The sequence below is a fragment of the Capra hircus genome, chromosome 5 (assembly GCF_001704415.2).
Source record: "Capra hircus breed San Clemente chromosome 5, ASM170441v1, whole genome shotgun sequence".
NCBI classification, from domain to species: domain Eukaryota; kingdom Metazoa; phylum Chordata; class Mammalia; order Artiodactyla; family Bovidae; genus Capra; species Capra hircus.
Genome location: NC_030812.1, coordinates 110652019 through 110678601, shown reverse-complemented (window position 1 = coordinate 110678601; position 26583 = coordinate 110652019). Strand labels below are relative to the sequence as shown.

General features: G+C 60.2%; 2 protein-coding genes across 5 annotated transcripts in view; one reads left to right on the top strand and one right to left on the bottom strand.

Moving 5' to 3' along the window:
* The window catches only part of MKL1 (megakaryoblastic leukemia (translocation) 1), a 105298-nt gene extending 79303 nt beyond the window's left edge, over positions 1-25995 (top strand). For both annotated transcript variants that reach the window (XM_018048804.1, XM_018048803.1), the window contains exons 3-14: positions 8242-8297; positions 10733-10808; positions 11463-11624; positions 14189-14364; positions 14812-14943; positions 16920-17185; positions 17916-18087; positions 19157-20377; positions 20744-20839; positions 21213-21365; positions 21605-21665; positions 24632-25995. In XM_018048804.1, the coding sequence (XP_017904293.1) occupies positions 8242-8297; positions 10733-10808; positions 11463-11624; positions 14189-14364; positions 14812-14943; positions 16920-17185; positions 17916-18087; positions 19157-20377; positions 20744-20839; positions 21213-21365; positions 21605-21665; positions 24632-25134 (3074 nt within the window). In that variant the 3' untranslated portion in view covers positions 25135-25995. The remainder of the gene's footprint in view (positions 1-8241; positions 8298-10732; positions 10809-11462; positions 11625-14188; positions 14365-14811; positions 14944-16919; positions 17186-17915; positions 18088-19156; positions 20378-20743; positions 20840-21212; positions 21366-21604; positions 21666-24631) is intronic.
* The window catches only part of SGSM3 (small G protein signaling modulator 3), a 34104-nt gene continuing 33638 nt past the window's right edge, over positions 26118-26583 (bottom strand). For 2 of the 3 annotated variants that reach the window (XM_018048805.1, XM_018048807.1), the window contains one exon: positions 26118-26560. In XM_018048805.1, coding sequence (XP_017904294.1) covers positions 26480-26560 — 81 coding nt within the window. In that variant the 3' untranslated portion in view covers positions 26118-26479. The remainder of the gene's footprint in view (positions 26561-26583) is intronic. The other variant, XM_018048806.1, reaches the window with a different exon arrangement.

The window sequence follows — 26583 nt, the reverse complement described above, 5'->3', positions numbered from 1 at the left end:
GGAGCCACTTTATCCATGGCAAGGTTGACGGGCACAGTCCTGCTCTATTTCTTCTCTCCATCTCATTTTCTCCAGTACCCCTGGAGAAGAGCGCGAAGTCCTGAGTCCTCCGAGGCCGCGTGCAGCTCCCCGCTTCCTGCATCTCCTCCCACTCTTCCCAGGTCACTCTGCTCTGCCAGCCTGGCCACTTGGCGGGTTCTGCCCCGGGCCACTCTGCTTGCTGCTCCCCCGCCTGCAGGGCTCGTTCCCCTCCTCTGGGTCTCAGCCCTGGCATCACAGCAGCATCACACCAGGAAGTCTTTCCCTGACCACAGTGTATAAAATCCTGCCCCATCACTCTCTGTCACCCATACCCAGCTCTGTATTCCTCAGAGCCTGTATTGCTTTCTCCTGTGGTAGGTGTTTATATGTCTGACACATCATTCTTCGCTGGAGTGTAAGCTCCATGAGAACATGGACATCCCAGTGCCAGCTGACACACGGGCTCTCAGTTAATACGCATTGGGAGCGTTAGCACGTCGAGACATCTCTGTCGTGACGTCCAGACAACACTTCTGGCCTCCACGTCCTCCTCTCTTCCTCCTCCATATTTTGAAGTGGGTTTCTGCCCCTACACCTCACTGGCGTCGCTCTGAGACTGCTGGCCACATCCTTTGGCTGGGCTCCCTTTATCACCTCTGCTTAAATTCCAAGATTCTCTTAGGATTCATCCTGGGAAGTATTTTCTTCTGTCTCTCCGTGACATATATCACATCATCCCTAGATGATGCCGTATGCATGCACACACACATATGTACACACGTGTGCACACGCGCACACACACACTACTTGCACATCTCTTGAGAGGATGTCTCACAATCAGCTCACATCCAGCATGTCCCCAGTAAGCACAGTCTCTTATGTAATGCCCCAGGCTCATTCCTCCTGCGTATCCTTTCTCTGGGAGTATTGATGGCATGACCATGTACTTGGTCACCCCATATTTTTCTTCTGATAAATGGCCTCTTGATCTCTACTAGAGTGATCGTGTAAAAATGTAATTCTCACTCTTTTGCGATTCTCAGCGTAATAACTGATTCCAGGTAGGTATTGTCAATAGATGCTAAAACCGTGAAGTGCTTAGGAAACAGGATTTTCACAAGGCCTCCAAGTGTTACCCCACAGATTATGTATTAATTACAGAGGGGGAATGCTTCTTTCAGAATGAAGAGAGCTGGGGTCACCTTTCACACTCAGCACTGCCGTCGGTTGGGCAGCACGGCACTGCGGGTGCCGCTGATGCTGAAAAGTACATGCAGCTCTGTGCTCTTCTGTCCAGAAACATTTAACCTAAATCTAATCATGGGGAAGCAGCCAAATTCAGATTATATGACATTCTTTCCACAGGACAAGCTGGTTTAGACACACTTAAGTCAGCATCAGGAAAAGTGAAAAAGGCAAGAGTACCGTTTCAGGTTGAGACTGGGTAGCAAACAGTTAGACGGAGTGCATGGTTCTTGATTACATCTTGGATTAAGGGGGGAAATCCAAACAGCCGTAGAAGACATTTGAGGGGCAGTTGAAATTCAAACACAGACTGTACTTTAGACTATATGATTGAATAATGTTCATTTTCTGAGGTGTGCTAAAAATATTTTAGTTACAAAAGAGAATGCCTTTATTCTTAAGAAATGCATATGTAGAATTTAGGGATAAAATATTACGATTGGTGGTCATCACTCTGTATCTACAGGTGGTGGATTCAGCCAACCACAGATTGAAAATATTTGGAGGAAAAAATCCCAGAAAGTTCCAAAACACTTGAATTGGCCACACACGGGAAACTATTTGCATAGCAGTCGCTTTGTATTAGGGGTTGTAAGTGGAGACGATTTAAAGTACATGGGGGAATGTGCATCGGTTCCGTGCATATTTGTGTAAGGAGCTTGCGCGCCCGTGGGCTCTGGTGTCCATGGAGGATCCCGGAGCCAGTCACCTGCAGATGCCACGGGGCGACTGATCTGCAGCTCACTGTCAAGTGATTTCATCAACAAACCAACAAAACCGTGTGTGTGTGCGCATGTGTGCACAGGAGAGAGAACGCAAATGTGGCTGAAAGGTGCCCGGTGAGTCTAGGCCAGAGTTGTAAGGTTGGTTATCACTTGCCCTTTCAGTGATCTGTAAGTTTGGAAAGTTGAGAATGAAAAGCGGCTAGTGCAGGAGAGTGCAGACACGCGCAGTGAAGTGAATACACAACCAGTTACTAGGTGTGTTTCTCCTCACTTAATTTTTTTTTCCACTTAATTTTTGACACAAAACATCAAGTTAGAAATAACTCCACACCCCTCCATGTACTTGGTCATGCCCCTCACCTGGTTGGTGGGATGGTTGGTGAGGTGGCCTCCATGGCCTCTGATGAGGGAGAGAACTGCTCTCATTCAGATTGTCTCCTCTCTTGTTTTCACGGTTCCGCCTGTGTTTTTAGCTTTCAGAAGTTTAGTTATGATGTATCCTGGCATGTATTTCTTTTGACTTTAACTCGTTTGGGATTTACTCCAGCTTCTTGAATCTGTAGGCTTATGTCTCTTGCCAAATTTGGGAAGTTTTCAGCCATTTATCTAAGTACCTTTCCTATCCATCTTTTTCCTCCCCTTCCAAAGCTTGGATGACACAGTGTTAGACATTTCTGTGGGTTGGAGGTGAGCTTGTGATGGTGGACATCCTGACTCCTCACCAGTCCTCCCCTGACAGCCCCCTCAGTGGGGAGGGGGTCTCCTTACTGCTTGTGGGGATATGGCTCCCCACGTGGTGTGCACTTACTCCTTGGGTTGGGGGCAGCTTCCTCCTCGGCCTCCTTCGACGCCCCCTGGCAGGAGGACTGGAGCGCTTATCCCAGCTGTGGAGGGGTGGAGGTCTAGACTCCCACTTGGCCTTTCCTGGCAGGGGTGGGGCTTTCACAGTGGTGTCTGGCTGGAGTAGCCTGATTATTGTCTAAGCTCGCTCTTGCTGGGATGCCCTTTTCCTGGTCCCGTGGCTAGCAAGGGTAGGTGTTGTTGGGGCTTTTTTGCCTGCTTCCATCAGCATCTCCAGGTTGCTGGCCTCGTCAGCTCCAAATCTGGGATGTGTGAGGCAAAAAGGAAACTCGAGGGACCCGCCACTGTGTCCTGCTTCGGGTTCCAAAGTCCCTGGCCAGTCTGTCACCTTCTCTCCACCTTTCAGACCCTATCATAGAAGGTCTGGAGTGTTCATTTGTACTTGGTGGGAGGAATATGGCAAAGTATGTCTCCTCGGCTCCCCTGATGCAGGCCCTGCGATGGCTCATTAGAGCTCTTCAGGGGCTGGGCCCGCCCCCACCCCCCAAGCCTTGTGATCGCCAGGTGAACGCCCCCGACCCGCCGCATCAGACCACCCACCTGTAGTCCCGTGAAGTTGCTGTGCTCTCGGGTGACCGACCCACTCCCTTCCTTGTCTGCCTGTGGTATTTCTGTTCCCTTCATTTGGGTTTTCTCTGTAAATCTACCCGGAGAGGTCAAACACTTCTTTCCTCAGGCAGAATTTTGCCTCTTCTGCCTTATGTAGTCATTTCAGTTACCTCTGCACCTGTACTTCTCTCTTATGCTGTCATTATTTGTCTTTTTGTGACCAGATCGTGAGCTGCCGTAGAGGGCTGGGACTCCATCCTGTCCATCCTTGTCCTCAGTAACTAGCGCAGTAGCTGCTTAAGAATGCTTTATTAGATGGATGGATGGATCTGGCTCTCGTTTCCCACCTGAGTTGTTAAATACGTTTGTTCCCCATTCCCTCACCGCCCCCACCACACACACCAGCCCCCACTGATGCCCTGTGTGCAGGCCTGGTGCTTCTGCCGTGGACAGAGAGCCCCCAGGCTTGCCTGGCCCGTTGCAGTCTGTTGACTTCTCTGAGGTGTCCTGGGTTCGCAGGCTTTGAGTTCCTCTGCGTACAGAATGGGTAGAGCTTTAGCTCTAGCATGGTGTCTTCCTGAGAACGGGAGTGATCATTTTTGTGTTTATTATGTCAGCACCTAATAAAGTGACATTCAGACCCAGGCACCTGATATATTCCTTAACGACAGTGATGAGGAAATGAGTCTTGGTCGTTCGCTGCTGCCATTCTTGCTGAAAAGCATTTCCAGCAGCACCCGTGGCTTGCAGGAGGCGTTGCACTGTCTGCATTTGGGGCTGGTGGCGGGAGAGAGCTGCGCTTCCCTGCTGGGTAGGTCCTGAAGGCTCCTCGCGCTCATGCTTCCGTCACTCGACCCGTGCTCCTGAGAACTGCGCCCAGCACAGCACCCAGCTGCCCCTGGGAAGCAGAAATCTCCTTTCCTTTGAGAAAGGAAATTGAAACAGTTTCTTCTCTTTTTATGTCACAAATGACCTCAGTTAAGGCAGCAGATCTGTTCAGGGAGAAGGAAGACGGGCGCTGAAGAGGAGGAACAGGGTATGTGGCTGGTGCTTAGAGCCAGCCGGGGCCGAAACTGGGGTCAGGAGCACCGCACCGCTTAGGCACTTGCACGCGTTTGATTTCCTTGCTGCTGTTTCCTTTCAGTGCGTGTTTGCACTCCTCCCTGTGTTCACACAAAGCCGTGCAAGCGTCCCAGGAAACCAGTTTCGGGAAGATGGGAATGAAGAATCCTGTTTCAGTGCCCAGTGACACCAAACGTGTATCCTTGTAGATAGCCATGTGCAGTTCTTGGGCTTGCGTTGGTTTAGGGGGCCGGGGACGTCTCTCTCAGAGACTGCCTTCTCGGAGTTTCTGGGAAAATAAAAGTTCCAAGTGAGCAGTGCCTGGGCTCCTCAGGCAAAGCCATTAAGGCAGTGTGGCGCGGGAAGACACGAGTCTAAGGTGAACACCGCCCTCGGACTCAGACACACACTTAACGGATTAACTTTTGAGTCTTTGGGGATTTTCCACAACTCGTAGAGGCCTGAACTTCGTAATGTATCTTCTGTGTTGCTGTGCTTCTTTGTGTCTCGTTCCCGGAGTGGGCAAGTGTGTGGCGATCATGGTTGATGCTGCCACCTGCTTCCATATCAGGAAAGCCCAGCGCTTAGTGTTATCACCCCTGCCCCTCACTAGGCGACCCTCCATAGCCACGGCTGTTAGCAAAGCTGGCCAGGTATGTTCAGGGGTGGCCTCTCCACCACGTGCCCCAGTCTTCCGAGAGCACTGGCTATCCAGCTCCAGGCATCCCCAAACGGGCCTCAGAAGCGCCTTCTAGGAGTCCTGACGAGAGGGGCCATCGCCCCATCCTCCTTTGCCTTCCTGGAAGTGGCTCTCGAATTCACTGAACTTGCTCTCAGCAGAATTAGACATGGGGAGCGCAGAGTGGGCTCTTCAGGGGCTGACAGAGTCCTACTCACCTGTCACCTGGGTTGGAGTCCACTACCCGGTGAAAGGCCTCACAGGTCTCTGCAGTGTTAGTTTCCTCATGGGTAGATTGGAAGAGTGGTACCTGCCTTGTGGTTGTTAAGATTCAATGAGATTCTAATGTTATAAAATGAAGCTATCTTTGGGGATCAGTGATCATTGTGTGAATTTTTTGCGGGGGTCTTCATTTCTGGTTCTTTTGCTCAAGCTCTGAGGAACTGAGAAGCTACTCTGGTCTTCTCATTGCCCTCCTGGCTCACCTCCTGGTATCAGTGCTGGAGGCTGCACCTTCAGCCTCATGTGAGCTCATCTTTCTGACCGTGGCTCTGTGACCTGCAGTCACTGCAGCCCTCCTCTGAGCCTCCCTCCCAGCGGTTTGTGCTCAGCATGGTGGTCAAGCCGGCCTTGCCACACCGCCTGCCCTCTGCCCTGTTTCTCAGCCTCCCTGCCTCCACATCCAGTGGGGCCATCCTTCTCCACCTTCTGAAGAAATTAAGCAACCAGCCCAGAGGAGAGAAAGAACGCCGGCCTGAGGGTGAGAGAGGATGAGGTTAAGGACCTTACTCTGCCACTCGCTGCCTTTCCTCCCGTTTCTGAGCCTGCCCACGGCTGTCAAACGGCACTGCACGCCACGTGGAGTCACTGGGAACATTCGACTGGACAGCACTTCAGAGTGTCCAGAATGGCACGCCACAGCACCTCGCTGGCATGAAAATGGAGCCGCACAGGAAGTCAGCTGCCCCTGGCGCGCGTCCCCACTCCCTACCGCACATGTGGAGGGCCTGAGGGCAACACAGGCCTTTGCGGTCAGGAAAGTGTGCGCAGCGTGAGCTGGCGCTCCAGAGGCTGGGTGTGTGCCTGCCCGGGGCAGCAGAGTAGGCTCTGGCGCGGCCGGCACCAAGACTGGTGCAGAAACTCGCTAGCCCCTGTGGGGATCTAACCCAGGGCCCAGCCGGATCACCGTGCAGGATGCCAGCAGCACCCTACCCGCGGTGGTGAGGGCGCCCCGGGCCCCAGAGCGCTGTCGCTCGACATGGGGATTCGGAAGTGGGCGGAGTCCACTCTGCAGAAGATGAGAGCCAGAGCGCAGGCGATCCCCCCGTCACGCCAGCAGCGACAGGAACACGGACGTCCTCATTTTCTGTTGGGGACCCCTGCGAGGTTTCGAACCCAGATGAGAGCTTAATCCTGGCTGCTCAAGGGGAAGTTCAGAGCTCATAGAGTCCTCCAGGGCGCAACTGTGTCCATTCCACGTGGAATAGCCAGCAGACCACCGAATGAGCCATGCGCTGGGTGCCCTCGGCGGCGCCGGGGTTACCATCAGAGAGGAAAGGAGGACACGGGCCCCTGCCGTGCCCGAGGGAACTGGCTGGCAGTAAGTTAGAAAGATACTGCTGAGACTCTCCGGAGTGTCAGACGGCGATGAGCTGTGGAGAAGAAGGCAGAAGGGCAGCCGGGGGCGGGGCGGCGGACACTGAGTTTCCCTCTGCTTCTTGGTCCTTACCGTCCTCTGCAAGAGCACGGCTGTCTGTCACCCCACTCCCAGCAGGGCTCTCGGAGGCTGATGCTGGACTTGCGCCAGCTGTACTCAGCGGAAGCAGATGCAGGCTGGCCTGGTGGCCCGCAGAGATGCCCGGAGCTTCAGACCGGAGCTGGGCGGGCTCTGCGAGCTTGGCGAGGGAGCCTGTGCGCTGCTTTTCCTTAGTGATCGGTTGTTATAAACCTAGAGCGCCCCCTGCTGTTTAGGAGGTGGGGTACTCTCAGCTGACCTTTCAAAAATGATGGTTTCTTTTATATCCTAAGATTTAAAAACTTAAAAAAAAAAACAAACAAACGACTGCGGGGACGTTTGGCACTTCCTTCTGGTTCGGCTGCAGTTGCGGCCCGGCGGGGGGGAAGGGCGGGGCGGGGGGAAGGCGGGTGTGGGGTGGGGGGGGCCCCAGCAGGATGGGGTCAAGTCTGTGCCCTGGCTACCTGTAGCGTCTCCTCACCCTGCTCCCGCACCACAGCCGGCAGCCCCCCCACACCGTCTCACAGCTGCTCTGAAACCTGGGGCAGCAGAACTGAAACTGACCCCCGTCTGGTGAATTTCTTGAAGTGAGCCAGGCCAGCCGTGCCCTGTTCAAGCTCAGGATATCCCCACTCATCATTTGCTGAACTGGCTTCGCAGCGCTGCATTTGTAGAGGGTCCGACTCCGGTCTCCCTGCCCCCAGCATGCTTTGCCGAGTGGCGAGCTGTGGCCCGTGGGGCGGTTGCCCCAGAATAGAGCCGGGTCCCTGACGGGGCTCCAGGGGGGCCTCCTGGTCAGCCGCTGGTTGTGAGCACTGCAGTCAGCCACACAAGCCCGGTGAAGGTCTTAGTCCTTCAAGATGATTTCATGCAAGTTAATGCATGATTTTCAATGCAAGTTAATTTTAGCAGCACTGTTACCACCAGCTGAACCGAGGAAGGACACGGCACCGAGTAGATGTACGTCCTTTTGGTTGGGCTGCCTCAGTCACAACGTTTGGTCGTGTGGTGATCCCTGATGAGGCTGAAGGAGGACAGTGGGGGCGCCTGGCTTGCAGGCATACTCTGTGTCCCCGTCTTCCAGGGCTGGCAGCTCCGTAAGGGTTGTGTTAGGGCTATGTTCCGTGGGTGCACCTTAGCAGTGGCCATTCCCCATGAGAATGGAATCACCAGGATTGTAGTGATGGGGCAGCTGAGCCGTAAAGAAGCGTGCTTACTCAGGTGCCACTTTCTCCTTCCCGTCAGCCGACGTGAACAGTGCTGCTGAAGTGAACCTGAATCAAGACGCCTCTCCACTGTGAGCTATAGCAGCAGGCCTGATGCTTCACTCTGATGTAATTATTGTACGGTTCTTCTCCCAACAGCTTTGAAAAGTCCAGCTGCGTTTCATGAGCAGAGAAGGAGCTTGGAGCGGGCCAGGGTAAGGCATCTTTCTTCCAGGGACCCTCACCATGAGCCCCATCAGAGCCCATTGTGCTGCCGCCATCTTCCCTCCAGTCTGGCGTGGTCCCCAGGGTCCGCCCCGGCCTCACAGTTCCAAACAGAAAGCTCTGCCTTTCCGCTTCGTCCCACCCCAGTGTCTGGCAGCCTGAAGGATTAGACCATGATCAGAAGGAGTGTCTTCCTCTGGTACATCCAAGGGTGTGTCATGGGTGCCAGCCTCCTCTGGGTTTGGAGACCGCTGGTATTTTCCACGCTTGGATTCCACTTGGCCTTTGGTGGCTGTTAGGACGTAAACACCGGCCACGGGAAGGCTTGCTGAGTGGCGGTCGCTCCATGTCTGGCTGCACTGCTCTCGTGACTCCAGGTGAGCCTGGAGACCTCCCTGTTCCCTGAGCAGCCAGGGTCCACTGCAGGCCGTGGAAGCAGAAGCTGGGCCCCTGGGCGCCGGCTCACGCTGCCGCACCTGGCTTGCTGCTCTGTCCCCCTCGGTTTCAGTTCCCCCAGGGGCCTCAGGGGTGGTCTGCTGCCTGGCGTGGGTGGAGAGGAGGAAGTGGCCAGAGTGTGCTTCCCCCTCTCGGCCCGGCACTTTTTCTTTTATGTAAAAGTCAAGGGAGGGGGACCTCCGCAGATGGAGGCTCGCAGGCTGCCCGGGGCCACAGCTCTGTCAGATTCTGAATCGCTTACCTCCAGGGCTCATCCTACGGTCTTCTGTTTTTATCTTATTTTTAACCAACTTCTAAGGAAAATGATGATGAATTCTTAGAGTGAGCGGGAAGAATGAGGTCCCGGGTGCTGGGAATGAAAGGAGTGGCTGGCTGCACTGTTGTACCGGCCGGAGGATAAGGGAGTACGAGGAATGGCCTTGCCTGCGCCTCCTACCCAGTCTTAAGACTTGGCGCCCCTTCCTGGCCTGCTTCTCCAAGGCAAGGAGTGGACGTGGCCTGATGAGAAAAGGTGCAGTTCTATCCTTTTCGTGTTTAGGGTCACTGCAGCTCTTATGAGGGGAAGGCGATGGCACCCCACTCCAGCACTCCTGCCTGGAAAATCCCATGGATGGAGGAGCCTGGTAGGCTGCAGTCCAAGGGGTCGCTAAGCGTCGGACACGACTGAGCGACTTCACTTTCACTTTTCACTTTCATGCATTGGAGAAGGAAATGGCAACCCACTCCAGTGTTCTTGCCTGGAGAATCCCAGGGACAGGGGAGCCTGGTGGGCTGCCGTCTATGGGGTCGCACACGACTGAAGCGACTTAGCAGCGGCAGCTCTTATGAATTAGGTGTCTATCTTCACCTTAATAGATGCAGCTAAGAGAGGTTAGCTAACTTGTCCAGCTAATCAGTGGCGAGCCAGGGTCTAACCTTGGTCTGTGGACTCCAGGTGTTTCTTCCTCAGTACATGGGCCTCCTCCCCCTGCTGTCTGTAAAGACCAGCTCTGGCCAGAACCTGCTCTGCTTTCTTCTCCAGCAGCCAGGGCAGCACTTCTGCCCACCACAGATGGGTGACAGGCCCTGAGCCCACGGCCGCCATAAGCCATCTCCTGGGAGCTCGACACCACAGGGCTAGGGCCGTGGCCAGGCCAGGGAGCAAGTCTGGACCTTGCTGCAGGCATGACGTCTGCTCTGGCACTTCATTCTCCACCCTATTCTACTCTACCGGCCTCTGCCCTGTCCTCTCCTAACGTGCTGGGTAGGAGAGGTGATGGTCTTGGCCGATGGCTTGAAACATTCTGGTGCAAAGCTTAAGAACACAGGCTCTAGAGTGAGACAGATCCAGGGCACATACACGCCATACCAGGAGCGCTGGGCAGTGGGCTGGCTCTAGGACTGTTGGGGCGATGGTTTAATTTGCCTGGAGTCTCATAAGTGCAGAAATGAGGACATTAGGCTTTAAGGAACTAGAACTATGACACCACATATCAAGATTAGTTCCGAGTGAACAGAAAACGCTTGTGGTGTCAGGCAGTGCCAGAGATTTTGAAATAAGATGCAAAGTTACATGCAGCATGATTAGAGCTCTGCAAAATTAAACCTATCTTCTGCATGCAAGAATGACTAGAAACAAATATCCCTAAATACTAACAGTGGATAATTACATGTTTTTTTTATTGTTGTCTTTCTAATTTTTTAAATTTTCTTTAATGAACTCATATTACTTTTATGATAATAAAAGTCATAGATTAGAACATATATTAGTAGTTCAGCCTCAGAGAGACAGATGGTCCTCACAGGTGGACGAAGCCCTCAACAGGTGCCTTGAAAGTGGATGCACCCTCCCCAGGCCTCAGGACCCAGCAGTGTCCAGGCTGACCTCCTGAGCGAGGTCACCCACTGAAGCCACGGCTGCCTTTTGGTCTTGTCCAGGCCTTAAGCTTGTGACCTGCATCTGAGAGCTGCTCGGTGTGTTTTTCTGCAGACAGAGGACTACCTGAAACGGAAGATCCGTTCCCGGCCGGAGAGATCAGAGCTGGTCAGGATGCACATTTTGGAAGGTGTGTTAGACCGGAAATGCTTCTTCATGCAAACCCTCTTGCTCACTGTTTGCACCCTGCACCACCCGCGTTTCTTGTTCACTCTCCCTCGTTGCCCCCATTCCTCACAAAAACGGGGTATGCAGTCCTCTCCCCCAGCAATGTCTCCAGCATGGATTTACTTCCATCCATTCGTACATGTATCCGGTATTTACTCCAGCACCAGTGAAGTACAAGCGAGGTCATCCCAGACAAACTGCCTGCCCCTGCCCACACACTTCTTTCCTCATTCTAGGGAAGGAAAGGTTTGGGCTTGAGTCGATCCATTTCTTGTTCGGTTTGGAATCCACTTTGGAGTTGGAAGAAGCCTTTCCTAGTCTGAACCCTGCACGTGGCAGGAAGCCACCGAGGCCCAGAGCGGGGAGGCACATTGTCCCCCACAGCAAGTCCTGTCGTCTGGGCCTGCTGTGCCTAGTGACCGCGGTTGGGTGTGACCACACACTGTCCTCAGTGGGGCCCCCACCCTCTGTCCTCGTGAAACTTCACACCGGGTCCCCCACTCTGCCTGGTTCTGCTGGTCTCTGCTCCTTCCCTGGCAGGAAGGGGAGGTGCCCTGGGGTTCCAGGGCAGAGCCCGCTCACCCCTGTATCCTCCTCCACCCTTTCCCACATGCAGAGACCTCGGCTGAGCCCTCCCTCCAAGCCAAGCAGCTGAAGCTGAAGAGAGCCAGGCTGGCAGATGACCTCAATGAGAAGATCGCGCAGAGGCCTGGCCCCATGGAGCTGGTGGAGAAGAATATCCTGCCTGTGGAGTCCAGCCTGAAGGAGGCCATCATTGGTGAGGAGCCAGGCCGCCCTGCATGGACCCGCTAGCCGGCACATGGGGAGGGCCGCCGGGCTGCCTGCTCCCTGACTTCCTGCTCAGCCTGGGGCAGGGGAGCCGAGGCGTGGAGAACCAGAGCCTGACAAACGGGTCGTGCGAGCCTGGGTCAGCGCCCATGGCCCCACGGATCAGCGCTGTGCTGGAGCGGCCAAGCCAGTAACCGAGGCCTCCGTCCGCTCCCCATCTCTGAACCCAGGGCCCGCCCCTCTTTCCCAGAGAAGGTGGGCAGGTGTCAGGGTTGGTGTGCGCGAGCACACGGAGACGCCGAGAACTAGAAACCATGCCTGCTGCTCCTTTTCGTTCGTGACGCCCCCTCTTGGAGCCTGACCCTTTGCCCAGATAGTTCGCTTACAAAGGCCAACAGACCTGAGCGAGGCGCTAGGTGCTCGGACCCTGGCCCCACGAGGCGGACCACGCCCCTGGGCCTTATGGAGCTCAAGCCCGAGTGCAGACCCAAGCAGGGAAGTAGGCCCCAGTGGACCAAGGGCCGCGCGGCCCAGCCCTGACGGTGGGGGCTGGCGTGAGGGGAGGGGAGGCCAAGGTGGGGGTGCAGCCTGAGCAGGAGTTGAAGCGTCTGTGGGGGAGGAGGAGCACCTGCACGTCGACCTGGAAGGGGGGTGTCAGAAAGGGGCAGGGGCACCACAGGGCCCTGCGCACAGTCAGGTGTGCACCCCGACCCCCTCACCGTGGCGAGGTTGGGACAGACGTGCTCCTGTAGCTGCTGTGGGCCTGAGATCTGCCCTGGGAGGCAGCCACAGTGCTCCCACTCTTAAGTGTGAGCTGGGTCTCTGGGCAGAGTGGGCATGGGAGGGCACGGGTTGGCTCAAGGCAGGCCGGGTGGGGCCCGGGGCCTGGCTCAGCAGAGGCAGGCCTGGGCCTCACCTGCACCAGTGCAGAGGTGGGTTGAGCTGGGGGTCTCAATACCCACTTCCCTGAATCCCCCACTTCGCCCACATGTTCATCTTGCCTTGAGTCAGTGTTCAGTCGCTCAGTCGTGTCCGACTCTTTGCGACCCCATGGACAGCAGCATGCCAGGCCTCCCTGTCCATCACCAACTCCCGGAGTCCACCCAAACCCATGTCCATTGAGTCAGTGATGCCATCCAGCCATCTCATGTCCGTGTGCTCCCACCCACATCTCCAGCACGTTCTACAACAGCCCCTAGTTACAGCCAGTGGTTGGGCCAGGGTCTTTCTGGACTCTCCCGCCACCCCAGATCTGATAAATGTTTGCCAAGAGTCGGCCGGGCGCCCGGCCTGCGTGAGCCTGGCGACACAGACACAGAGCAAAGCATTGGCTGTGCCCCACAGCCTGGACCATGAACTCCCACAGGGCAGGACCCTGCAGTGACCCCTGGACTGAATTGGGGTGGGCCCGAGGCTCCTCCGTCTGCTCCCTGGTCCTGCTGGTGCCCTCTCTGGGAGTGAGAGGCTGGGGGAGGAACCTGGGCCTTGAGCGGCTGGCAGGAGGCACACAGTGGTCAGAGGCTGTGCCCCCTCGGGGGGCCAGGAGGGTCAGCCTGGTGGGTTGCGGGGGGAGTGTAAGCTCAGGGGCATCCTGCCCAGGTTCCCGTGGCCTCGGGTCACGGCCCTGGAGGGGGAGCGCTCCAGATCGCTCCTCTTCCTCGTCTGGGGTGTGGCCCCCACTCAGCCCTGCGCCTGGTGCCTCTGTGTGGACGGCGGCTTGTGCCGCGCTTCTCTTCTAACCGTGATGGCCGCGGGGTTGTGACAGGGGTCGTGAAACGCCCTGCTCACCCTGTCCCCTTCTTCCCCTCCCTCTGTGTCTGGAATTTCCACACTGGGCCCCCCAACCCGGGCACACAGGCCTCCAGGCCCTGCGCCCTCACAGCGGGGAGGGCGGGCGGTGGCCTCGCTGCCCCCGGGCCCTGGGGCTTTGAGAGCCACTGGCCCTGCTTCACCTGGGCGAGCCGGCGGCCCTCCTCCCCTCCTCTGCCCTGCCCTGCCCTCCACCTGCATAACCACCGGAGGCTAAAGAGTGGTCTGTTCATGGTCTTCGGAGAGTCAGGCAGCCCAGGGGAGGAGCTGCACCCCCATAGCTGTTCCCAGACTCTTTCAGCCTGCCTCGCAGGGTCCCCAGGGTGGAAATACAGTGCCTGCAACAGCCAGGAAACAGGAGGTGGAGGCGGCGACAGGCTTGGGAGGGCGGGCAGACGTTCACCGTGAAGACTGAACACGGCTGCGTCTTGTCTTAGAGGGCAGAGGATGGGCAGAGACGGGAGGGCTATGAGGAGCGGCTTCCAGGCTGGCGGGGCGAGGGGGCCTAACGGGCCAGCGGTCAGGCCTGTGCTGCCGAGGCAGCGCCGTGAGGGCCGGTAGGACTGACTCTCCTGGCCTTCACTTCGGGGCCGTAAGGACGAGCTTTCCTCCAGCTCGTTTGGGTGCAAGAGGCAGGGCAGCTGCCAGTTGCCTGCTCCTGCTGCCTGCGGGGCGAGAGGACAGCCTCTGGCTGGGGAGCAGGGCCCTCAGCTGAAGGAGTCTCACCCGGGCCTTGGCTTCCAGTGGGCCAGGTGAACTACCCGAAAGTAGCAGACAGCTCGTCCTTCGACGAGGACAGCAGCGACGCCTTATCGCCTGAGCAGCCTGCCAGCCACGAGTCCCAGGGCTCGGTGCCGTCGCCCCTGGAAGCCCGAGTCAGCGAGCCGCCGCCCAGTGCCACCTCTGTGTCCCCTGCTCAGGTGAGCTTCCCCCTCCGCTCCCCAGGGGCCCAGACCTGCTGGAGCTGCCCTGGCGAGGTCCCTCCCTGGGCCCAGGTGGGGCGGGGAAGCTGGGAGGAGCTGCCCCACTAGCTCGGGTAGGGGGGTTGTCGGCAGCAGGCCCCTCGGAGTTACATTCGGAGGCCTCCCCGCCGCCCCGTGTCCCCTCGTGCAGAACAGCTGCCTTTCCTGAGTGTGTGCGGGTCCGTGACGCTTCCTCCACCCTCTGCCCCCCTTTTCTAGTCCCCCCTCCAAACACCACCCTGGAGGCTGCTCTTCTGAGCCTTCCTTCCTCTGCCCTCAGTAGTGACCAACAGAGAGGGTGACGGCCACCCACCGCCAGGCAGGCCAGGCAGGGTTGCAGCACCAGCTGGAGCCTGGAGGTGGTGCAGCTTCTGGGGTGTCCTCACATCCCCACCTCTCTCCCAGGTTGTGTCTCAGCTCCCCGTGGGCCCAGAGTCCGGAGAAACGCTCTTCCTGGCAGAGCAGCCTCCTCTGCCTCCCAGCCTCACCAACGGAACCGCGGTCCCCACCGCCAAGCCCCTCCCCACCCTCATCAAGGTACAGACAGACCCCCAGCCCACTGCCCCCCGCCCCCAATGCCTCGCTGACTCCAGTGTGGGGACAGTGTCTGCAGTGGGGGTGCTCACCCTCTCCTCCTGGTCAGGGACCAGCAGAGGCCACCACGGGGCTACAGGCGGCCTGCCCACTCCCAACGCGGACACTGGCCACGGTCATGGCCCCAGTGTACTGAGCGCAGGGCAGGCTGTCACTCCTGCCCGCCCCATGCATGGCCTCATGAGACCTTAAGGGGATCGAGTAGTGAGGTGGTGGGCCCACGGTCACTGGCCAGCTGTGCTGGGAGTTCGTCTTCATTCTCTTTCTCCAAGTCCTGACATGAAATACCTGAAGGGGCCCCAGTTAGCCTCAGCCCACGAGACACCCACGGGCACCTTTGCACGGGGACTCGGTGTTGGACCGTGAGGTTGAGTTCAGCAGCACCATGAGCCAGCGTCTGGGCCTCCCTGCCCAGCCAAGCCTCCTGCCTCGGCCTCTGGGGCCTTGGCCCTGCCTGCCGGGCAGGGGCCCCTCCTTCCAGCCCCACTTGCTTCTGCGCTTGGCTGATTTCTGCAGTCCCTCCGCGTAGGCCCTAGCCTGGAGCCTCCGGCCGCCCACGTTCCTCCCGCTGCTCACAGCCTTGGCCGAGCCCTCTCTGTGTCTCCAGGTGCTCCTGGTCCCTTTGGGCTGGCGCCCCGCCCTGGGCCTGCTCCTCCCGGCCCCGGGGGCCCCAGCCGCTCCCTGGGCAGCCGGCCGCGCCTTCCTCGTCTCTGTGGTCTGTCCCCGACTGGCCCGGACGCCTGAGGTTTTCCCCAGATTTCCTCCCCCTCACCACAGGTCGGGTGCCTGCCTTTGCCCACCTCCCCTCGAGCCGTGTGTGTGTGTGTGTGTCTTTATCTAACTTCCTCTTTTCTGGAAGCGCCTCAGCCTCTGGCTCCGCAGCCCTGCTGTGAAGCCTCCTCCAGAGGAGCCCCAGCTGCCTCTGACGGCTTGGGTCGCTCTCCTCTCTGGTGGCTTCCCCGGGCTCCCTGTCCCCCTCCCTCTCAGTGAGGTGCTCCTGGCCGTTCTCAGCCTTTCTCGCACCCTCAGCCTTGCTGGGGCCTCTCTGCGGGCCCCTGCCCATCCTCCTGGTGTGCTCTGGGCCCAGCGGCCCCTTGCTTTCTCCCCCTCTCCACACCCGGGCCCCCCGCCCCTCTTCCCTACTGCCTTGGTGGGGGGCACCGTCAGAGCACAGAACCTGAACCGTTAAACTGGCTGCCGCAGCTCTGCTGCCCCTTCTTTCCCTAGTCGATCACCTCTTTCCTCATCCTGTCAGTCCTCAGGGCCCCCTAACCAGACCCCCGCTGACCCCGCACGGAGTCTCCACCCTTCCCTCTGCGGGTCTCTGTGCAGATGCTGCGAGGCCCCCTCGGTCCTGCCCGGCCTGTTCCCTGCTCACGCGCCGCACTCAGCTCCACCTGCCCTCACCCCAGAGGACTCTCGAGGCCCAGCGGGAGGCTGCCCTGTGTGCCAGCTGTGGGTGCACACAGGAGCTTTTGGAGTCTTGGGCTTGGATCTCGGCTCCTTCGTGGGCGAGGTCACAGCCACTGTGTGACCTCGAGCCACTGACTGCCCTGAGCCACTGCTTCATCTTCCAGTAGACAGGCCAGCTCCTGGCAAGGCCGGGTTCTCGCCAGTCTGCACCCCGTTTGGAGTGGATGTGCGAGCTCCCAGGGGCCCTCTTTCACCCCGCGTCCTGTTCCCGCTGTGCTCAGGGTCATAGGGAGGCTGTCTGTGCATTTGGGCTGGAACCTCTGTGAAGAGCAGGGCGGGTGACAGCACTGCCCCCTCATCAGCCCTCCCTCCATCCCGGGTGCACTCCTGGGCACCAAGGAGGCCTCTTCTTTGGGAGGGGTGCTCTCTGGCAGGGCAGGGTGGATGCACAGCCCTCTCAGGAGCTGGCCAGGCCCCTGACGGTGCCCTCTGTCTCACGCCCCCAGCAAAGCCAACCCAAGTCTGCCGGTGAGAAGTCGCAGCGCAGCAAGAAGGCCAAGGAGCTGAAGCCAAAGGTGAAGAAGCTCAAGTACCACCAGTACATCCCCCCGGACCAAAAGCAGGACAAGGGGGCTCCTCCCATGGACTCCTCCTATGCCAAGATCCTGCAGCAGCAGCAGCTCTTCCTGCAGCTGCAGATCCTCAACCAGCAGCAGCAGCAGCAGCAGCAGCAGCACTACAACTACCAGACCATCCTGCCCGCCCCGCCCAAGTAGGTGCCGCCCCGCCTGCCCACACGGGCCCCGCCTGCCCACACGGGCCCCGCCTGCCCACACGGGCCCCGCCTGCCCACAGGCCCCGCCTGCCCACAGTAGGTGCCGCCCCGCCCACGGCCCCGCCTGCCCACAGGCCCCGCCCAAGTAGGTGCCCCCCCGCCGCCCACGGGCCCCACTTGCCCACCGGCCCCCGCCCAAGTAGGCGCCGCCCCGCTGCCCACGGGCCCCGCCCAAGTAGGTGCCGCCCCGCCGCCCACGGCCCTGCCTGCCCACAGGCCCCGCCTACCCACAGACCCCGCCCAAGTAGGTCCACCCCGCCCACAGCCCCGCTTGCCCACAGGCCCCGCCCAAGTAGGTGCCACCCTGCCGCTCACAGGCCCCGCCCATGGGCCCCCTCTACCCACAGGCTCCACCCAAGTAGGTGCCACTCTGCTGCTCACAGGCCCAGCCTGCCCACAGGCCCCGCCTGCCCACAGGCCCCGCCCAAGTAGGTGCCGCCCCGCCCACTCAAGGCCCCGCCCAAATAGGTGCCCTTCCGCCCGCCCACAGGCCTGCCTGGTGACCGGTGATGTGTGGGTGACCCTGGACTGGCAGGGACCCTTGGGTCCCAGTCCCATCAGAGCAGTCCGGGAGCAGGGCCGTTCCCTGTGCCCCTCTCCAGCCGGCGCAGCAGAGGCTGAGGGCGACGCCTGGCGCGGGCTCATTCCTGTGCTTTTTTCCTCTCAGGCCGGCAGGGGAGGCAGGGGGCAGCGCTGGGGGCCCCCAGTCACGCAGCCTTTCCACTACCAGCAGCAGCGCCGGCTCAGGCGCCCCTGGGCCCAGTGGGCTGGTCCGACAGAACAGCGCCTCGCTGACGGGCAAGCCGGGGGCCCTGCCCGCCAACCTGGATGACATGAAGGTAGGTGGTTGCGCCTGGTGGCCTTGGCCGCTGCCAGCCTAGCCTCTAGCGGGGCCGTCAGGCGCTTGGCGTCAGGCAGGGAGGGCGGCCGGCTGGGGACTACGGCCACAGAAGGCAGAGCAGGGCTCTGGACTCTGGGCTCTGCAGCGGAGGCACCTGGAGCCCGCCTGGAGGCTCACCTGGCTCTGTTCATCATCGTCGTTATCATTAAAGACACCAGCTGGTGTTCGTCCCGGGCCGTGGGCTCACCAAGCACTTGCCTGCCTCTGATTTCCCAGCCTCCAGTGCAGTGTGAGGAACGGGGGTGTCACCCTGGCTTCAGGGTGAGCAGCCCGAGGCCTGGGGGAGGGGGTGGACAGGCTTGCTCGAGGTTTCAGGCCCGGGTGGTGGTCGAGCCGGGGCTCAGGTCAGGGCTCCTCTGCAGCACTGCCCTTTCCTCATGCTCCTGACGTCTCGCTGAACCTGCTTTGTGAGTGCTGCGTCCACCTAGGAGAGAGCGGCCGCACTTGGGGCACAGACCCCACTGTGTCCTGGGCCTTGAGGGTGGGAGATGCCTGGGCCTGGCCTGCATGCTCTGCCTTAGTCAGAAGGGGGATGGGTCACATTCTCCCTCGAGAGTTTGTGCCCTGGACCAGCCTGCTCCCTCCTAGTCATGACCCAGGTCCCAGCAAGACACAGCCCTTGGGTGGGGAGCTGAACACGGGCCTTGGTATCCTCAAGACCCGGCCCTCATTCCTAGCTCTGCCCACCATGACATCACCAGTATGACTTCCGAGGAGTCATTTCACTGTTCTGAGCTGTTTTCTCATCTGTGAGATGCAGAGTGTTTACGCGAATGTTGGTTGAGTGCAGGCTGGGGCTGGAGACAACTGTGGACGTGTCCTGCCCAGCCAAGGGGCGAAGACGGGGAGGAGGGGCTGCAGAAGCAGGCCTCTTCCTCCAGGCTGTGGCAGGGCCCGGCCTTGATGTGTCTGAAGTGGCCGGTGGGGTCCAGACAGACGAGGCCCACTGGATGGAGGCTGGTCTTGCTCTCTGCCCCGCAGTGGCCCTGACTCCTGTGCCTACGCAGGTGGCAGAGCTGAAGCAGGAGCTGAAGTTGCGATCACTGCCCGTCTCGGGCACCAAGACAGACCTGATTGAACGCCTGCGTGCCTACCAGGAGCAGGTCACCCCTGCCAGCCCCGGAGCGCCCAAGGCCCCCACCACCTCCCTCCTGCCCAAGGCGGGCGAGGTGGTGGTCGCCTTCCCCACCGCCCGGCTCAGCACGGGGCCCGCCCTGGTGGCAGCGGGCCTGGCCCCGGCCGAGGTGGTGGTGGCCACGGTGACCAGCAACGGTGTGGTGAAGTTCGGCAGCACAGGCTCCACGCCCCCTGTCTCCCCCACCCCCTCAGAGCGGTCACTGCTCAGCACAGGCGACGAGAACTCCACGCCGGGGGACAGCTTTGGCGAGATGGTGACGTCTCCGGTGACCCAGCTCACGCTACAGGCCTCGCCGCTGCAGGTCCTCGTGAAGGAGGAGGGCCCCCGCCCTGGGGCCTGCTGCCGGAGCCCGGGGGCGCGGGCCGAGCTGGAGGGCCGGGACAAGGACCAGATGCTGCAGGAGAAAGACAAGCAGATCGAGGAGCTGACGCGCATGCTCCGGCAGAAGCAGCAGCTGGTGGAGTGGCTCAGGCTGCAGCTGGAGCAGGAGAAGCGGGCCCAGCAGCCGGCCCCCGCCCCCGCCCCCGCCCCGCTTGGCCCGGGCCCCGCGGTGAAGCAGGAGAGCAGCCTGGCCAGCTGCCAGCTCAGCCGGCGGCCCCCGGGCCCTGAGCTCCCCTTCAGCCCCGGCCTCTCGGCCCCCGCCACCCCCAACGCAGACACCCGCGCCCTGGTGTCCCCGGCCGTGGTGGTGAAGCAGGAGGCTGTGGGGCCCGAGCCTGAGCCGGCCCCGGCCCTGGTCACTCTGGGCCCCGCGGTGAAGCAGGAGAGCGGCTTCACCAGCTGCCAGCTGAGCCGGCGGCCCCCGGGCCCTGAGCTCCCCTTCAGCCCCGGCCTCGCGGCCCCCGCCGCCCCCCACACAGACACGAGTGCCCTTGCGCCCCCGGTCGTGGTGGTGAAGCAGGAAGCCGTGCTGCCCGAGCCTGAACCGGCCCCAGCCCCACAGCTGCTGCTGGGCCCGCAGGGCCCCAGCCTCGTCAAGGGGGTCACACCACCCCCCCTCCTCACTGACTCCGCAGGGACCCATCTTGTCCTCACCGTGACCAAGAAGAACACAGACAGCCCTGGCCTGGCCAGCGGGAGCCCCCAGCAGGTACCTGGGGCAGGGGGTGCAGGACCCACAGGAGGGCGAGAGGGCATTCAGTGATGGTGCCCCCGGGGGGGGGCAGGTTGCGCTCATGTCCTTGGATCGTCCTCTTCAGCCCTCCCAAACAAGGGCTGCCCACCCGAGGTCACCCATGCAGGGCTGAGACTGTGTGGGAGTTGGGGAGGTTGGGGCCCCTGTGTGAGACCCCCAGCCTTGCAGGTGGAGCTGTGAGGGCCTGCCCCCGGCCGTGGCCCTTAGTGTCAGCGCTTGTCTGTGGCCCCACCAGGCGGGCCCCTCCTGCCCCTGCTGCAGGGTGGGGTGTGCCCGGGAGGGGGCGGGGCCTGACGGGAGCCCTGCCCCTCTTCCCCTCAGAGAGGCCACCTGTCCCCCAGCAAGGCAACGCTGGCAGTTGGCTCCCTGCTGCCACCGCCCTCACAGCCCAGACCCTCTGCTCAGCCTGGGTCAAAGGTAAGCCTGCTTAGGCTTTGTGTGGCCTCAGCCCTGCAGGTCTTGCGGGGTGGGGTTGGTGACAGGACCTGGGGACTCAGGAAGGGACCTGGGCCTTGAGCAGAAGCTCCGGGAAGGGGAGGGGCAGTCAGCTTGGAGCCCCCGCCTGTGCCCTGGGCTCCCAGGGAGCCACTCGTCCTCGGTAGGGTCAGAGGTCAGGGCCACCCCCATCCTGTATGGCTTCTTCCCCGGGGGTGTCCACGAAGCTCCCCGAGAGCACATGCAGCTGCACCGTCCGCTGGCCTGGGCGGAGGTGGATGCTCCCTGCTTTGCCTGCCTGGTGCGGGGCCCGGGCTGCCGCCCTCAGCCGGCTGTGGTTCTCGTCTTCCTTCAGCCTCTGTCCCAGCCTGAGTCTCCAGCTCCCGGCCCCCCGGGCCGCATGGACCTGGAGCCCCCACCCCAGCCCCTGTTTGGGACCCCCGCTTCTCAGCCGAAGAAGGAGCCGCCTGGCTACGAGGAAGCCGTGAGCCAGCAGCCCAGGCCGCAGGTAAAGAGGGTGGCCAGGGGCCTGCGGGGTGGGTGGTCACAGTCCCCCGGGTCTCATGGGAGGGGGCCTCCAAGAGGCCTTGGAGAGGGGGTGTCAGGGCAGGAGAGAGGGTGGGCTGTGGGAGCCTGGCGCAGCCCGCGGGGGCCTGACTGCTGGCTCGGGGCCGGGAGGGTCTGCTCTGAGCCAGGCCGGGGCTTCCTGTCGTAGGTCTTCATGTTTTTCTGATCTTTGGCCCACAGGAGAATGGTTCCTCGAGCCAGCAGATGGATGACCTGTTTGACATTCTGATTCAGAGTGGAGGTAAAGTTCAGGCCCCGCGCTGCCTCCCCCGCCCTCCTGCCTGCCCCGGTGTCTCCAGCTTGGGCTTGGGTGATTGGGTTTGGTTTGGTTCTTGACACAATGTCTGGCGGGCCTGGTAAGTACTTAGGAGGCAGTGGCGTGTGAGGCGCGTCCCAGAAGCTGGGCAGGGCCCCGTGGGGGGCATCTTCAGCACACGTTTGTCTTATCCTGAACCGCTGCACCGCGTGCCCAGCGCTGTGCCCACAGCCCAGGGTAAGGCAGTGAGAGAGAGATGCCCACCTCTGCGGGGCTTGCGGCCTATTGTGGGGAGGTGATGGAGGAATAAAACAAACTGTCCGTCGGAGTGTCAAGAAAAGCAAGGGAGGCAAGGGTCCCCGGTGGGGGGGTGGTCGGGGTCAGGGTTGCTGGGTGTTGTTCAGCACTGCAGGGCGGACTGGAGCAGATGTGGGTGGTACGGAGGCCTGGGGGCGCCAGGACCCTGGGCGACGCTGGGAGCCATAGCACAGCTTCGCATGAAGGGTGGCTCCTCTGGAAAGGCAGACGGGGAGGCTGGTGATCCAGGAGAGCGGGGTGTGAGGGGGACCACAGGAGGGCCGAGCCCAGGAGCGTCTGCAGAGAGCCAGTTCAGTTTCCTGTGGCTGTTAGGTGTGTGGCCAGGGGACACGGCGGCCAGGGGCGAGGTGTTAGCAGCAGTGTGAGCGCTCGGGGGCATGGGCGCCTCAGCCCCTAGACCGAATGGGGGGACCACCAGGCCAACCCAGGGGAGGTCTCGGCTGAGGGCAGGAGTGGGGGGGGGCGCTGTGCGGGAGGCTGGGTGTGCAGAGAGGAGGAAGTGGCGGGGGGGGAGGGGTGGTGGTTCAAGCTGCTGAGGCTGACCAGGGGTCGGAGAGGGAGCTGCACCCTCGAGAGGATCAAGGCCCAGGGCCACTGAGGGCTGCTCAGGAAAGCTGGGGACCGAGACCTGGCCGTGTCGTGGTGGCGGCAGGTGACCTCAGCCCAGACAGTGGGTCGGCGGCCAGAGCCTGCCTGAAGCCAGTTGGAGAGGCTGGGGCTGTGGGAGACAGCAGGTCTAGACCGCTCTCTGCAGGGGGTCCCCCGCAAAGGGGTGGGTGTGGAAAGGAGGCGCGTTTGCCTGCTGGTGGGATGAGCTGGTGGTCTGGAGGTGAAGGAGACCCCAGGGGCGTGTCTGCGTGGGCAGAGAAATAGGCAGCTTCTCTCCAGAGGGATTTAATTTTGTCAGTAGGAAAAGTAAGAGCTCATGAGCTTGGACACTTTAAAGTGGTGGATTTAACCTCAATTACAAAACAATCAAGGTCACTGGTTTTGATCTTGGGGAGACTCCCTGAATTGCAGGGTCTGCAGTGGGGGCCTGGGGTGCGTTCCTAATTAAGGCCGGTGGCGCTGAGGCTCCGGGAGGGCAGGGCTGCTGGAAGAGGGGCTGTGGGAAGCTGGGGTTGTTTGCCCCCAGAGGGCCACAGAGCCTGGGAGAGGGAGGTGGGGAGCGGGGCTGGGCGTCTGGCGCTCGGCTGGGATGGGACCTGGAGGGCCAAGGAGCAAGCCTGGTTTCTGCATTACTTTTTTTTAATTGTGATAAAATATATGTAACATGGTTTTCCACCATACTCATCTTTGAAAGGTGCAAACTCAGCAGCATGAGGTTCATTTACATGGTTGTGCAGCCATCACTGCTCCCTGTTTCTAGGACTCTTGCATCGTCCCGTGCTGACTGTCACCTTCACACTAACTCCCTGTTCCCCCCCTTTCTGCTTCCTGTCTCTGGAACTGACTGTTCTCAACGGGTGGGAGTGCAGTCATCCGCTTTCTCCTTGTCTCTGGCTGGCTTCACTTAGCATAATACCCTCAAGGTTCTTCCATGTAGCTTTTACCAGAATTTCTTTGGGGCTGAATAGTGTTCCATTGTGTCAGTACCAATGTGTTTATCCCTTCATCCACTGGACGTGTGGGTCGTTCCTTATCCCTTCACCCACTTTCGGCTGTTTCTGCCTTTTGGCTGTTGTGAGCAATGCTGTCCTGAGCACTGGTGTCTGAGTCAGTGATCCCGTTCTTTGGCGTGCGCATGTAGAGGCTGAGCTGCCGGCTGAGTCATTCTGAGTGTTTCACATTTGGAGGAACTGCAGGACTGTTTTCCACACAGCTGCACTATTTTCATTCACACCAGCCACTCACAAGGGGTCCAGCTGGTCCACATCCTCACCAACACTCATTCTCAAATTTTTGTCTTTCCCTGATTTACTAGTGTTGAGCATCTTCTCATGTGCTTATAGGCTGCCTGTGCATATTCTTCTGGAGAAATGTCTTGTTCTTGGTCCATTTTCCAGTTGGGTTTTGTTGAGTTCTCAGAGTTATTCTGGGTATCAATCACTTACCTAGATACACGGTTTGCAAGTATTTTCTCCCACTCCATGGCTTGGCTTTTCACTTAACTTTTTTGAAGTATAGTTGCTGTATGGTCTTTTCATTTTCAATAGTGATCTTTGATGTATGAAGTTTTGAATTTTTATGATGGCCAGTTTTTTTCTTTGCCTATGCTTTTGGTGTTGAGGACGTCCCTGGTGGCTCAGATGGTAAAGCGTCTGTCTACAATGCGGTAGACCCAGGTTCGATCCCTGGGTCGGGAAGATCCCCTGGAGAAGGAGATGGCAACCCACTCCAGTACTCTTGCCTGGAAAATCCCACGGACAGAGGAGCCTGGTGGGCTACAGTCCATGGGGTCGCAAAGAGTCGGACACGACTGAGCGACCACTTTCACTTGGTGTTACAACCAAGAAATCACTACTGACTTCCGTGTCACAGAGATGTTCCCTTTTCTTTTCTAGTCTTGGCTCCTAAATCTAGGTCTTTGGCCCATTTTGAGCTAATATCTGTATGTGCTGTAAGGGGGGGCTCCAATTGCAGGTCACACTCAAGGCTGGCTTCTGACGCCCCTTTGCTTTCTCGATTGGCAGAGATCTCAGCGGATTTCAAGGAGCCAGGGAAAGAGAAGGCGCCCCCCACAGCAGCCTGCGGCTCGCCCCTGGCCGCCCAGCCCTCACCTGCGGCTGAGCTCCCTCAGGCCGCCCCGCCGCCGTCGGGCTCGCCGGCCCTGCCTGGGCGCCTGGAGGACTTCCTGGAGAGCAGCACAGGGCTGCCGCTGCTGACTGGCGGGCACGAGGGACCGGAACCCCTCTCCCTCATCGACGACCTCCACAGCCAGATGCTGAGCAGCTCCGCCATCCTGGACCATCCCCCATCCCCCATGGACACCTCGGAATTGCACTTTGCGCCTGAGCCCAGCGGTGTGGGCCTAGACTTGGCCGACGGGCACCTGGACAGCATGGACTGGCTGGAGCTGTCGTCGGGCGGGCCGGTGCTCAGCCTGGCCCCGCTCAGCACCACGGCCCCCAGCCTCTTCTCCACGGACTTCCTCGATGGCCACGACCTGCAGCTGCACTGGGACTCCTGCTTGTAGCTCCTGGGGGTGGGAGGGCTAGAGACCCCGAGAACTCCGGGGCGCCCGGCACTTTCCAGCCCCATCCCGCCCCTCCGTGAGGCCGGAAGTCCTGACAATCAGAGGCCCTGCCCGCTCCAGGGAGGCGGTGCCGGGCCCCGCCCCGGGCTCGCGGAGGCCTGCATGGGCCGGGCTTCTATTTGACCTCCTTCTGTGAGGTCGGGGTGCACTTGCCAGCTGCGGTCTGCTCAGGAGGCGAGGCAGAACCCGGGGCTGAGGCAGAACCCGGGCCCGCGTGTCCTCTCTTGCCCCGAGGGGGCACGGGCTGGGCCTCTACCTCACCATCCTCGCCGCGCCAACACCAGCGTCCCAGGCCTCCCAGGAGGGGCTCCCTGCCTCCTAGTGTCTTGCTGTAGCGCAGCCATGTATGGTTGGTGGCAGTTTCTGTACAGGTGTACATACCTCTGTTATATATCGCCATACGTATACACATATATCTCGGCGGGGGTGGGTGCAGCTGCCCCCGCCTTCTGCACAGAAGGGCCTGGAGACCACCGCTCCCAGGGCCGGGCGCGGCTTACCGCGGTCCCGCCCATCACTTGTGTTTGACGTGTAGCCACCTCGCCACAGCCTGAGCCCCACCCTCCTGCTTCCTGCTCCTTATCAGTGCCACGAGGGCGGGGTGCTTCCTGCCCACATTCCGTCTGCTGCCTCACTGCAGCCACCACGGCCAGGGTTGGCAGGGGAGCCCGAGGCGGCCCTCAGGCTCTGGCTGCTGCCTCCTGCCCATCACAGTCATCCACAGGGGATGAGGGGTGGAGTCACCAAAACCGGAGGTGGGATAGCTGTGTGAACTTTTTAAAATAAAAACAAAAACACCTCTTGCTGGTCCATCTCGTTCAATCCACGTTAGACAAGACATGGGCGGTAGGGCTGGGTCCCAGGTGTCCACGCCCTGACCCTGATGCCACTTCCCAGCCCTGGCTGGATGGGAGGCGGGGAGGTGCTTTCTCAGAGGCGAGTTTATTTATAAATCACGGATGCCCAGGAGCCTTCAGCCACCCCACGCTCTTCCTGAGCAAAACCTGACGGCCCAAAGCTGGCGCCCCACCTCCTCACGAGGTTTTTGGTTGGCTTCGTGGAGCTGGGCCCAGGGCCTCTGTAAAAACGCTGGCAGGACAGGGCACTCGTACCTGTTCCTGCCACCCTCTGCCCTTCTCTGCCACTCTGACCCCCCCCCACCACGGTGCCCAGTCAGAACTCTGGAGCATGTCCTCCCCTCGACCCTGCAGCTTGGAGCTGGCCAGGGCTGGCCGTTCTCTCCTTGCTTTGTGGGGGCTGGGGGGGGAGCCCCTGGAGGAGCACGTCACCCGTCGATGTCCCAGCTGAAGAGGTGGTGCTTCACCAGCATGTCCTGGACGCCCTCCTTCAAGGGCTTCTTCTCCTCCTGCACGAGACAGCCCTCCTGTC